The 12778-nt window shown below is 37.0% G+C and overlaps 1 protein-coding gene across 19 annotated transcripts in view; it reads left to right on the top strand.

Annotated features, from left to right (window-relative positions):
* SOX5 (SRY-box transcription factor 5) overlaps positions 1-12778 on the top strand; it is a 1034891-nt gene that overhangs the window by 915098 nt on the left and 107015 nt on the right. For all 19 annotated transcript variants that reach the window (XM_050746696.1, XM_050746702.1, XM_050746700.1 and 16 more), the window contains one exon: positions 7087-7172. In XM_050746696.1, the coding sequence (XP_050602653.1) occupies positions 7087-7172 (86 nt within the window). The remainder of the gene's footprint in view (positions 1-7086; positions 7173-12778) is intronic.

The following is a 12778-nucleotide window of genomic DNA, read 5'->3' as shown; positions in this document are numbered from 1 at the left end:
CAACCATGTTGAAATTAGGCCAATTAATAACCCAACAATGGCCTCTGAGTGTTCAAGTGAAAAGAAGAGTCCCACATCCGTCACTTTAAATAAGAAGCTAGAAATGATTGAGCTTGGTGAAGAAGCTGTGTCATAAGTTGGGGTAGGCTGAAAGCTAGGCGTCTTGCACCAGACAGACAAGTTGCAAATGCAAAGGAAAAGTTATTGAAAGAAATTAAAAGTGCTATGCCAGTGAACACACAAATAATAAGAAAGTGAAACAGCCTTATTGTTGAGTTACAGGAAGTTTGAGTAATTGAGAGAAGATCAGACCAGCCACAACATTCCCTTAAGCCAAAGCCTAATCCAGAGCAAGGACCTGTAACTCTCTTCAATTCTATGAAGGCTGAGAGAGATGAGAAAGCTGCAGAAGAAAAGTTTGATGTTGGGGAGGTTGGTTCAGAAAGCCATCTACCTAACATAAAAGTGCAAGATAAAGCAGCAAGTGCTGATGTAGAAGCTGCAGCAAGTTATCCAGAAGATTTGGCTAAGGTCATTGATGCAAAAGTGGCTACACTAACCAACAGATTTTCAAGGTAGATAAAGCAGCCTTTTACTGGAAGAAGATGCCATCCAGGACTTTCATAGCTAGAGAGGACACATCAATGCCTGGCTTCAAAGGACAAGCTGACTCTTAGGAGCTACTGCAGCTGGTGAATTAAGTTGAAGCCAAAGCTCATTTACCATTTTGAAAATCTTAGTTTTTTTTTTAAGAATTAAGCTACATCTACCTTTCCTGTGCTCTATAAATGGAACAGCAAAATCCTGGATGACAGCACATCTACTTACAGCGTGATTTACTGAATATTTTAAGCCCACTAATGAGACCCACAGCTCAGAAAAAACATTTCTTTCAAAATATTACTGCTTATTGACAGTTGCACGCAGTCACCCAAGAACTCTGATGGTAGTGTACCAGGAGATGGATGTTGTTTCATGCCTGCTAACACAACACTTGTTCTACAGCCAACGAGTCAAGGAGTAATTTTGACTTCCAAGCCCTATTGTTTCAGAAATACATTTCATAAGTCTCTCACTGCCATAGAGACTCCTCTGATGGCTCTGGAAAAAAGTAATTAGTGAAAAACTTCTAGAAAAGATTTACAATTGTAAATGCTATTAAGAACATTAATGATTGATGGGAGGAGGTCAAAATACAAACATTAACAGGATTTTGAAAGAATTCGATTTTACCCCTCTTGGATGACTTTGAGGGGTTCGAGACATCAGTGGAGGAAATAATTGCAGATGTGGTGGAAATAATTGCAGATGTGCTGGAAATAGCAGTAGAACTAGAATTAGAAATGGGGCCTGAAGTGTGACTAAGTTGCTGCAATCTCATGATAAAACTTGAATGGGTGAGGAGTTTCTTCTTATGAATGAGCAAAGAAAATGGTTTCTTGAAATGAATTCTTTTCCTGGTGAAGATGACGTGAGCATTATTGAAATGACAACAAAGGGTTGAGAACATTAAATAAACGTAGTTGATGAAGCAGTGGCAGGATTTGATGGAACTTCAAAGCTGAAAGAAGTTCTGCTGTAGATAAGTGTTATCAGTTAGCATCACATGCTACAGAGAGATCTTTTGTGAAAGGAAGAGTCAATCAATGCTGCAAACTTCATTGTTGTCTCATTTGAAGAAATTCCCACCAGGCACGGAGGCTCATGCCTATAATCCCAGCATTTTGGGAGGCCAAGGCGGGTGTATTGCTTGAACCCAGGAGTTCAAGTCCAGCCTGGTCAATATTACAAAACCGTGTCTTTACAAAAAATTAGCTGGTTGGAGTGGTATGGGCATGTGGTCCCGGCTACCCAAGAGACTGAGGTGAGAAGATTGCCTGAGCCCGGGAGGTCAAGGCTGCAGTGAGTAATGTTTGTGCCACTGCACTCCACCCTGGGCAACAGAGCCAGACCCTGTCTCAAAAAAAAAAAAAAAAAAAAAAAAAAGAGAAAGAAGAAAAGGAAGGGAATTCCCATTCCCACAGCCACCCTAACCTTCAACAGCCACCATCCAGATCAGTCAGCAGCCATCAACATCAAGGCAAGGCCTTTAACCAGCAAAAAGATTACAACTCATTGTAGGCTCAGATGATAGCATTTTTTTAGCAATAAAGTATTTTTTATTAAGGTGTGTATATTTTTTAGACATAATGCTATTGCACACTTAATAGACTATAGTTTTGTCTGAACGTGACTTTTATATGCACTGTGAAACAAAAAAAAGTGTGCATAACTTGCTTTATTGTGATACTTGCTTTATTGTGGTAGTTGGAACCAAACTTACAATATCTCCAAAGTATTCCTGTGTATACATACATTTACACACATACAATATAGCATGAGTAAAACAAAATAGCTATTTACATATCTGTACATATCCAAAAGAAAGATAATGTTAATTTCATTGATACACATTCATTAATTTAGGAAATAAATAGATTCTAACATAATGCATATTTTAAAATTTTATGGAATAATCTGTATTGCAAGTAATGAGCTTTAAATGTATATATAATTTGATATTAATAATTAGATGCCAGTAAAGCAAAAGTGTCCCAAACATCTGCAGGTGTTTTGCTAAATTTAGGAGTTAAACAAATGTAGGAATACGTCACAAACAAATTTAGGAATATGTCTTTGTCTCTAGGATGGAGAATCAGGTGATCTTTAATACTTCCTACTACTTAACCTCTTTAATAATGCTTCTTAAAGTTTCATTTCTTGTCCATTGCCTTTTCATATCCAGATCTCAAGATTGGAGTATTAAAAGTTTCCCAACTCCTTGTCTTCAATCTCTTTTCCCTCTACTTTATTCTATCACCTGTTATTTAAACTTTTTTCTCTACATTCCTTTAGCATGTCATACTCCTGCTTTGATGCATTTCACCCTACCTGAAACGTCTCTCCTCCCCTCCACCTGCACATTTTCAAGGCCAAGCTCACTCTTATTTTCTTCTTTAACTATTCCCTTAAGATTGAAGCCAAGCCTAGATTAGTTCTCCCTTACCGCCTATAATATCTATTGATGATGGTCAACATTATTCAAATAAGCACTTAATTAGAAAAGACAGAAATACAGTAAATACAGACCAAGTTTTGTTTTGTCTCACAGCAGCTAGCAGAATTCTGTTCATGAGAAATGTTAAAGTGCTTATGAACTGGTTAATTTACAACAGGGAAAATAAATAATATAAAATGAATTTTCACTGTGAAGAGTACCACAGTCTCTACAATTTTGCTTTTGTTAATTTTAAGATGATGTATCCTAAGAATACAAATGAATTACGTAGTTTTAAGCATTTAAATTGTCAATTCTAATTGTCTTACTATAATAGTATTTACAATTTTAACTAGTTTGCATGAATTTAGCTTTTAAATATCTAAATGTCCTGTTATAAAATTGGATAGTGTTTTGGAGATTAAATATTAAAAATATGAAATGATAAAGCATCATCATGTAATATTGGTTGTCCCTTCTCTCTCCTGTATCATAGGTTTTTGCTCTATTTACTGAATCTTTCTCATTAGCATACGAGCATGGTATGCTAATTTTTCCACATATGTACCTTCTCATAAAGTTTGCTTGATCACACAACTTTCACTAGCTACTGTAAAACACCTCAGTGTAATTGTCTGTTCTAGCACTTCTCAGACTCTAATATGCATACAAATAATCTAGGGCTCTTGTTAAAATTTAAATTCTGATTCAGATGTCACATGTTTCCTACTTCAATAAATTAGCCTAAAACTGTTGTGCCTTAAAACAACAAACATTTATTTGGACACAGCCATGCTGGGTACCTCTGGCTCAGGATCTTTCCCCCTGTAGTCAAGGTACTGGCCTTGATTGCAGTCATCTCTAGGCTTGGCCTGGGGAGAATCTGTTCCAAGCTCCCTTCATTAACTGTTGGTATGCCCCATTTCTTTGCTTGCTATTGGCCAAAAACATCTGTCCTTTGCTATGTGAGTCTTTCCATAGAGCAGCTCACAGCCTAGCTGCTTGCTCCAACAGAGAGGGTAAGGGCAACCAAGACAGCCAAAATATTTTGTAACTTAATCTCAAAAGTAAAATATCATTACTGTAGCCATATTCTGGGCATTAGAAGGCAATTACCAGATCCAGGCCACACTGAAAGGGAGAGGATTACATGGGACATAAATACCAGGGAGTGGGAGTCATTGGAGGTTCTATCTTAGGGGCTGCCTGCACAGTAGCTTTAGGGTGGGTTCTAAAAATGTACATTTCCAAGAAACTCCTAGGTGATGCTAATGCTCCTCATCTAGAATCTTGCATTGAAAAGCAAGGGTCTGCACTTCCTGCCTCCAGTTCCTTTCTTTCGATCATCCTCTCTTGATCAAACTTTTTCTGATTGGGCTTTTTCAACCTCCACTCCACTGAAACCGCCATTGTTGCAGTTGCCAGTGATGTCCACATTATTAAATCCAGCACTGAAAAAAAATGATCACTGTCTGGAAGTCTTTCTTTACTTGGCTTCTGGAATACCAAATTTACATTTCTTCTCAGTCTGTTCTGCAAGTTACCTATCTCCCTGACTATAAATGTTAGTACATCCCACAGTCCAATTTTTTGGACCTCTTTTTTATCTACGATTAACTCTTAAGTGGTCTCATCAAGGCTTACAGCTTAAATTCCAGATACATACTAACCACTCTCAAGTCTATGTCTCCTGTAAGGGCTTTTCCCCTAAAATTTTAACATGTTTATCAAGAGTGTCTAATACATACCTCAACTTAGATATCTAATCATAATTTCAAACTGAAAATATCTAAAACAGAACTCTTTGTTCGTTCCCCCCAGCAACACCCTTTAGGCCCCACTTGGCAGTCTTGCTTCTAATCGGTGTTTACTAACCCAGTATATACCACCACATGTCAATCAGTTGTTTTAGTGAAAAACCTGGAAGTCATCCTTGAATCTTCTCTTACTCTCATATGTAACAGTCATTAGGTTTTACCAGTTATACCATTTAAATATCACTTGAGTCCCTGCCTCACTCTCCATCCCCATGTCACCACCCTAGTCTGACCATTATTACCTGTTATACAGATTTCTGCATCCGTTTACTAGTTGATTACAGCTCTCAACCTCCAACTCAAGTGATTTTATTCCACCCATCTGTTTTCCACGTTCATGATTTCCTTTACCCTATAGGATAAAGTTTAGATCATTTAATATTTACAAAAATCATACATAATCTGGCATGTGACTCCCTCCCCAATCCATTGATCTCATTCCCTACCTGCTCTCTGTACTTCAGCAATACAGGGACTGGGTTATGACTAACACTTCCATTTGATTCTTCATGAAAATTGTCTCCCTGCCTGGAACATTCTTTCTTCCCTTCTTTGTCTAGGTAACTATAATTTAACTCAAGTTTCAGCTTAAACATAACCTTTTCCTGGAGGCTGTGTTTAACCTATTAGACTAGGTTTGGGACATCCACAGTACAGTCCACAGCATTATCTACTTCATTGTCTTAACTGCCATTATATTTGATACTAATCATTTAATTATCTTTTTCTCCCATTAAACTGTAAGCTTTTGGAAGGCCAGATCCGCAGAGGTAGATCCAGCTATTTTGAAGCCTAAAAAATAACCTGGCAGACTCTCTTTAGAATAAAAATGCAAAAATTTTATGTACTGAGGCACACACACACACACACACACACTTAGGTACAAAAGTGAATATTCATTTATAACAAGAAATCACAACAAATTACAAAAACTGATAAATATAAAAATATATGACAAATATAAAAATATATAGTGAACATACTGCAAGAGGCCATTTCCAAAAGCCCAAAGTTTAAGCTTCATTAAATTCCCAGTAAATTCACATCTGCATATTAATCTTTTCCAAAGCTTTATGTCTAGTGCGGGGGGGGGGGGAGGGGGGGGGGGGGGGGGGGGGGGGGGGGGGGGAGAGGGGGGGGGGGGGGGGGGGGTGGGAATAAATATAAAAATAGATGCAAGAGGAGAGTGCTTAATACATAGCAGTTACTCGACAAATGTTTTTGAATGGCTATATTAACTGAGTTATTTTAAGTTATATTTTTCATGTATATAGTATTCAACACATTTTTTATAAATTAGATTTCTACAAAATGTTTTGTGTATTACAGAATTATTCTATTATTTTTAGTTATTTGCTATGGTCATGTGTCAGATAACAAATAATGTACATTACTTTTATTTCTTAGCAAGTCACTGGGCCCTATGCAACTATTGTACCTCTTTACTCATTAAGAAAAGCCCCTTGATTTGCATCAAAAATAAGCAGACTAATCTTCTCTATGTGCTTCTCTGTATGTTTGTGTGTGTGCCTATATTTTTACAGGTCATATAACAATAAAACTTCAGGATTAATTTTGAATTGCTATGTATTTTTAATAGATAAAAAACTTTAGGGGGGAAGCGATCTATTTTCCATTTTCATTACAATATAGTTTTGTAAACATTTATCCCTGGATAACAAAGATGTCAACGTTTCATATAACTTGAAAAACACATAAAATATTTTCTTCATTGTTAATTTGTCCATAAGATATTCTTTAAGAGATTATTTGAATCAAGACAGTAACATAGCATTTCAAAGATAAGCTACTTTGTTTAAATCTTTGGAGTTTAATTCATTAAAATAAAAGTAAGTTAAATTCCTTTTATAATAATACTGTAAATTTGCTGAGGAGTTACTGTGCTCGTATTAAAATTGTGTGTGTGTGCACGCGCGTGTGTGTTATAAAGTGCAGCCCTCTGATCAATGCTCACTTTCCCTCCCATTTTCCTAAATACATCATGAAAAAAGGATGAGGTTTCCGCCTTAATTGCTTGTGCCTTTTATTCACATTCCTCTCTCAGCCAGAATTGTGAAAAGAGTGTTAGTAAAAGGCTGCACAATAGAGCTTTTCATTAGGCCTCAGCAAGGCACACAAAAGAAGGCTTTTGGAAAGAGTGAATGCATGAGTTTAATTTGCAGGTGGAGAGTAGATAAAAGGTGCTGACGCCTCTATTATTCTCTTACTTAGGTGACCCTTACCCTGTTCAGCTGATCCCAACTACCATGGCAGCTGCTGCCGCAGCAACACCAGGCTTAGGCCCACTCCAACTGCAGGTAAGTCCGGAAACAATACAGAGGAGACAAAGGTTAAGTAAATATCGAAAACAGCTATTATGGTGTTAAAGCAAAATAAAACTGACTCGTGATATTTGTCTCACACTTTCTGTTTTTAAATTTATTTGTACTGATCCTCAACCAAAAGTTGAAATGTTGATTCTCTTAATTTTTAGCCCTGTTTTCTGCACTAAACATAGCTTATTGCATTTCTTTTCTTGCCTGTATGATTAAGAAAGTGAGCTGTAGTTTTGCTTTGACGACCGTGTGCCATAATTTTGTCACAGAATGGTCCTTATCAAGGTAAAAAGAACAAAACAACCTGCAAAAGGTATTCAGACACTTGAGGAGCAAGGCGACTTAACAAAAATGCATTTAAAATTGCTCAGGATGCCCGGTATCATTGAAATGGTCTGTAGGTCTCTTTGTTCTCCTGCTAATGCCAGCTCAGTTGGGCAAGCAAGGAAAAGTAGACCAAATAAGCTGGAGACTAAATAAGCACAACTTTATCCCAGTCATCACAATTAGGACTTTTCTAGCCATGCGGAATACATATTCCTATAATCCGAGAATGTCAACAATAATTTTACCAGATGTCCAAGTGATATGAGAAGCTTTGTCTCTGAGGTTGAAAAGAAAATCAATACAATTAGTGTAACAGGTAGCTTTGATTAACTGTTGACATTTTTGAATCAGCATCCCACAAAACATTCCTTAGTTTCTATCGCTATGGGCCTTGTGATTATGCAAGTAATGGGAATAGAAAATCATCTCATAATAGGATTACTCTCCTCTTGTGAGAAGTTTCATATGTTCGTTAGCCTGAAAGACACAGTATGCCTAAGAAGCCAGAGATAAAGCAGTTATACTTAATAATTAATTTTTCCTCGTGAAAAGGTATTGTCATGATAGATGATCTTAGTCTATAAGGAAAATATAGTTTTATATGGTAGCATCAAGAGACAGATACATCTGGCCTGCACATGGGTTTATCAGAAGACCCGGTGGGTTTCTGAAAGGCCAGTTGAGTTTCACAGGAGGAACTACCAGTGTGAAAGCTGAGACATACTGTGTTCTACAGAGGTTAATAACATTCATTTCTATTCTACCTTTTCTGCGAAGAACTACACTGTGAGTATCTGTTTTCTTTGAGCTGGAAATGCCTTGGGAAGTGTTGGAGCCATGGGGACAATAAAAGTAACATAACATTTGTTACCCTTTGAAATGGCATCTGGGGAATAACTATAACACGAAAAAGTGATTGTAATAGGTAAAACTAAAAAGAGTAGTGGAATTAGCAAGAGGGAATAATATCCAGCAATAGATTAAATATAGGAATAGGGGTTTTAGAGATTTCTGATGTTGGTTTTCAAAGCAAGTTAGACATTCTCCTTTGACCGTTGGATTAGTGACGAGAGGAAGTGAGAGCAAATTAGAGGCAACTCCTATGTTCATTGCAGGACTCTCTTCGAAAGTAGCTATGTTAAGCAACAATCTAATCAACTTTTCCTATAGAGACAGTATGAGACTATTTGATGCTGATTTTTATTTTTATTCTTATATTTGAGATTATCTTGAGATATTAAAATATAAACAGTTTTGTCACCGAACAAGAGAAACTTTAGACACCAAACATATCTGCTGTTACTTTACCTATGATTTGATATGTAAACGGGGTAAAGTTCCTTTCATACAAGTGGTATTGTACCCATTAAAATGCATGAGTTGTATAGCCCCAAATAATCAATACTGTAGTATAACAAGAAAAGTAATAATCCAAAAGTTTTTCATGGAAAGCCATCAGCTACTATTAAAACACATTCACATAAACATACAAAAACACGAGTTGTTTGTTTGTTTGTTTGTTTGTTGCAGTGAGAAAATAACTGTTATTCAGAATCAAACACATGACTAAAACATGTCGTGTCAGAGAACCTGGCTTTTCTTTGAAGTGGACTGACTCTCACTTTTGCTAGGGTGCTTACACCAACTCACTTTTCTGCTTGTTCCTAACACAGTATTCACAGACCCCTTGACCTTGACTTCAGCCTTCCCCAGAGCTATAAAAAGGATATCTGTTACTCTCCCTCCCCTTGCCTTAAAATAGCATCCAAATTCTTTTTTTCTCCACAAACCTGCCGAGATGGGTGACAGAAAAGCTAACTATAATGCCGAGTCAGATGTTTCATTATAAGCCTTACCTAAAATTCACCCCAGTCTTTGAAACCTATTTTTGAGATGTTTCATCTCAGTGGAGTATAATATATGGGTCAGTTTTAATTTTCTCCAAAATCTGCTTTTAATTATGCTCTGTTAAATCTCTATTTTCCATCTCTTAATACCTTGAGTAGACTGCATCACTTTCCAGTCCTTTCAGTTATTAAAATTCAGTCCTGATGGAAACTTTAATCTTATATCCACTTCATATCTCACTGTTTCACCTTCCATCGTTAGTTAAGAATCCCAGCTCTAGAGACCAGAAGTAAGAAGGGTGCAGCTTACTCTTTTGTTCTTCAGCTCCAATTTTGTTCCTGTGCAGATGTGGGTTTAGGAAGGTATGTCTGCCCTGAGATACCGTGGAGACGGTGTGTGTGTTATTTTCTTGTGTATTGAACAGCTTTTCTTGGTCTGTTAAGAGAGGGGAAGCCAGGTCTGTTGATCTATGCTTCCTGCCCTTTTTTTTTATTTGGGATGTCACCACTACTGGCCAGGAGCTACATGGGTAGCATGACACCTGCCTTTGTTCACCCTCTGTGCTGCTCCATGGAGAACCCTGTAGTCTTCTGCTGAGGTCCTCTTCTGTGCCCTGTTAGAGCTGTGGTGGTAGCACATCGCAGTCCTCATCTCAGCCTGCAGCAAACACCACACTGTTTTCCAGCAACACACCTCCAGCTTTAGATAACTTCAGTAGAGAAAACAGGCATTACTGTGTCTTTAGTTACATAATACACCACCAAGCTGTACACTGTCCAGTTCTCCTAAGACCTTTCTACGGATGGAGGAGTCTTTAGGTTTTCAGCTCAACGAAAAACCCGTTGAGGAACAATGTTCAAGTTTTTGCTTTATTCTGGCTTCTCCAGTTTCTACGAATTCTGCTTTTTGGGTAAGCAGGGAAGACCACTAAGAACCAAGCCACCCTGTAAAGCTGTTAACCAAGTCTTCTCTCTCCTCAGCTCCCTCACCAGACATGAGCTCATATGTATTGTGGGAATGGAAAGATGGGGTGAGAAGAATGAGAGAGGTGAGATACAGTCATGAACATTGACTGAAGTAGGGCCAGGACAGCAAGGTTTCAATAAGGGGAGTATGATTGGTGGTGTGGGTGCTGTCTAGTACCAATTGTTGGTGTCTTTCTTTAGAACCATTGAAGAGTTTGTTGTTGTTGGCTTGTTCTTACTCGTTTTCTATTTTTGTTTAATCTGTTCGTGTATGTTTTAAGTAGGTAGTGATAAACTCACAGCTATACTTGATAAGGCAGCAGTAAGATGGGTTGAGGTAACAGCAGGAAGACCAGTTGGAGTAACAACTGAAATAGCCTTGTCAAAGAACTAGTGGTTTTATTCAATGGTAATGTGGAGGGGATATATATTTTAAACACAAAATGATGCTGTCATATATATTTTAAATACAAAAGGATGCTGTTTTCTTTTCCTTGGGTCCAAACCTAATGATTTTAACGCATGTAAAGTGCCATAACAACTGATGTCACTAGTTTATATGACCCATGGTTATGGAATATTTTCTTAAGCTAGTTTCTCTGGCAAAGATTTTCCAAAGATTATCTTATTTAATTCATATTACAAGATTTTGTGTTATGTATTAATATCTCCATTTGGCAAAGAAGAAAGCTGAGTCACAGAGTCCAAAATCCATGGCTTTAAACAATTATATTTGCTTCTTCAAGTACAGGAGACTTTATGTTAATCTTTGGAGACATTGGCCCTCTTCAGACATTTGTTAACTCATAACCAGCTAATGAAATTATAACAATAATGATGACTGACATTAATACAAATACTCTCTGTGCTTTGCAATAATGAAAGAAGTAGCAGGATTCGTAATGACAGCTATCTACTTCAGACTCTGAATTTTCTATTTGATGCCTCTTTACATGGATATATGTTAATTCAAGTACTTCTTTTTGAACACCTAGATTAAATAAGGGACATTATAAATCTATTCCTACTTATGGTTGACTTTACTTACCTACCATATGTGTTTTCATTTGAAATAACCTTTTGCATATAATTGTTCGCACTTGGATAATATTATGATAAGCAAATCCAAAATTTTTATTAAAGAGTGCAGACAAGTACAATTATTTTAAAAGACAAGCAAAATGATATGCTTTAAAGGAAACTACTGTTTATTACTTAACTATTATTTTATGTCCCTGGAGATCCTTATATAATAAAAAATTCTTCATGTAGAAACATCACCTTACTGTGTACTTTCAGAAGCAGTTAAAATATTCTAAAAATCTTCATATATATTTATTTTTATGGAGAAAGTCAGCTTAATCTAGATCATGTATATAAATAATACAAATTAGCATGTACCATAGACACAATTTATTATTTTAATATTAAATCTGTCTTTTTCTTTATGCATTTTAAATCTTCCTTGAGCTTCAAATTCGCATAAGCCCACTGCTTGTTGACTATGAAGAGGAAATATACAGAAATTTACAGACACTGTAAACTGAGTCCAAAACGGAACTCATCAGGGGTTGTCTGCCTTGTCCCTAGACTTCCTTATTCTTTGATCTTAGTGAATGACTCCATTTCATCTATTTTTCAACCCAGAAACATGAGAGCTCTTCTTAGCTTCTCTTCCTCCCTCTTCCCCATACATTTATTCATTCACTAGCTTTTCATTCCACGTACTAATAAACCAAGAATCTATCAATTTTCTTCCATCATAATTGTCACTCATTTGGGTTGAGCTATCCTTACTACTTTCCTGATTCACCACAGCAGCCCCTAAACTGGTCTTCTGTCTTCATCTTGAGCCCTTCAGTGCACTCTCCACTATACACTATACATTAGTCAGAATAATCTTTCTTTTTTTATTTTTTTTTATTTATTATACTTTAAATTCTAGGGTACATGTGCACAACGTGCAGGTTTGTTACATGTGTATACATGTGCCATGTTGGTGTGCTGCATCCATTAACTCGTCATTTACATTAGGTATTTCTCCTAATGCTATCGCTTCCCCTCTCCCCACCCCATGACAGGCCCTGGTGTGTGATGTTCCCCATCCTGTGTCCAAGTGTTCTCATTGTTCAGTTCCCATCTATGAGTGAGAACATGCGGTGTTTGGTTTTCTGTTCTTGCGATAGTTTGCTCAGAATGATGGTTTTCAGCTTCATCCATGTCCCTTGCTGATTTTAGAAAATTTTGTCATGTCCTCTTCTTGCTCAAGGACCTTAAATGACTCTCTGGTGTTTTGAAGTTCTTTCTCAACTCTGGATCTTTACAAGTGGTGTTTCCTCTTCCTGGACTAACCCCAGGAAATAAACCCATTACTCACCATCTTTACTAACCATCTCCCACTTACCCCTCAGGTTTCAGGTTAAAACATCACTTTTTTCAGGGAAGAAT

Source organism: Macaca thibetana, chromosome 11 (genome assembly GCF_024542745.1).
Source record: "Macaca thibetana thibetana isolate TM-01 chromosome 11, ASM2454274v1, whole genome shotgun sequence".
Classification (NCBI taxonomy): Eukaryota; Metazoa; Chordata; class Mammalia; order Primates; family Cercopithecidae; genus Macaca; species Macaca thibetana.
This window is presented reverse-complemented; position numbering and strand designations above follow the sequence as displayed.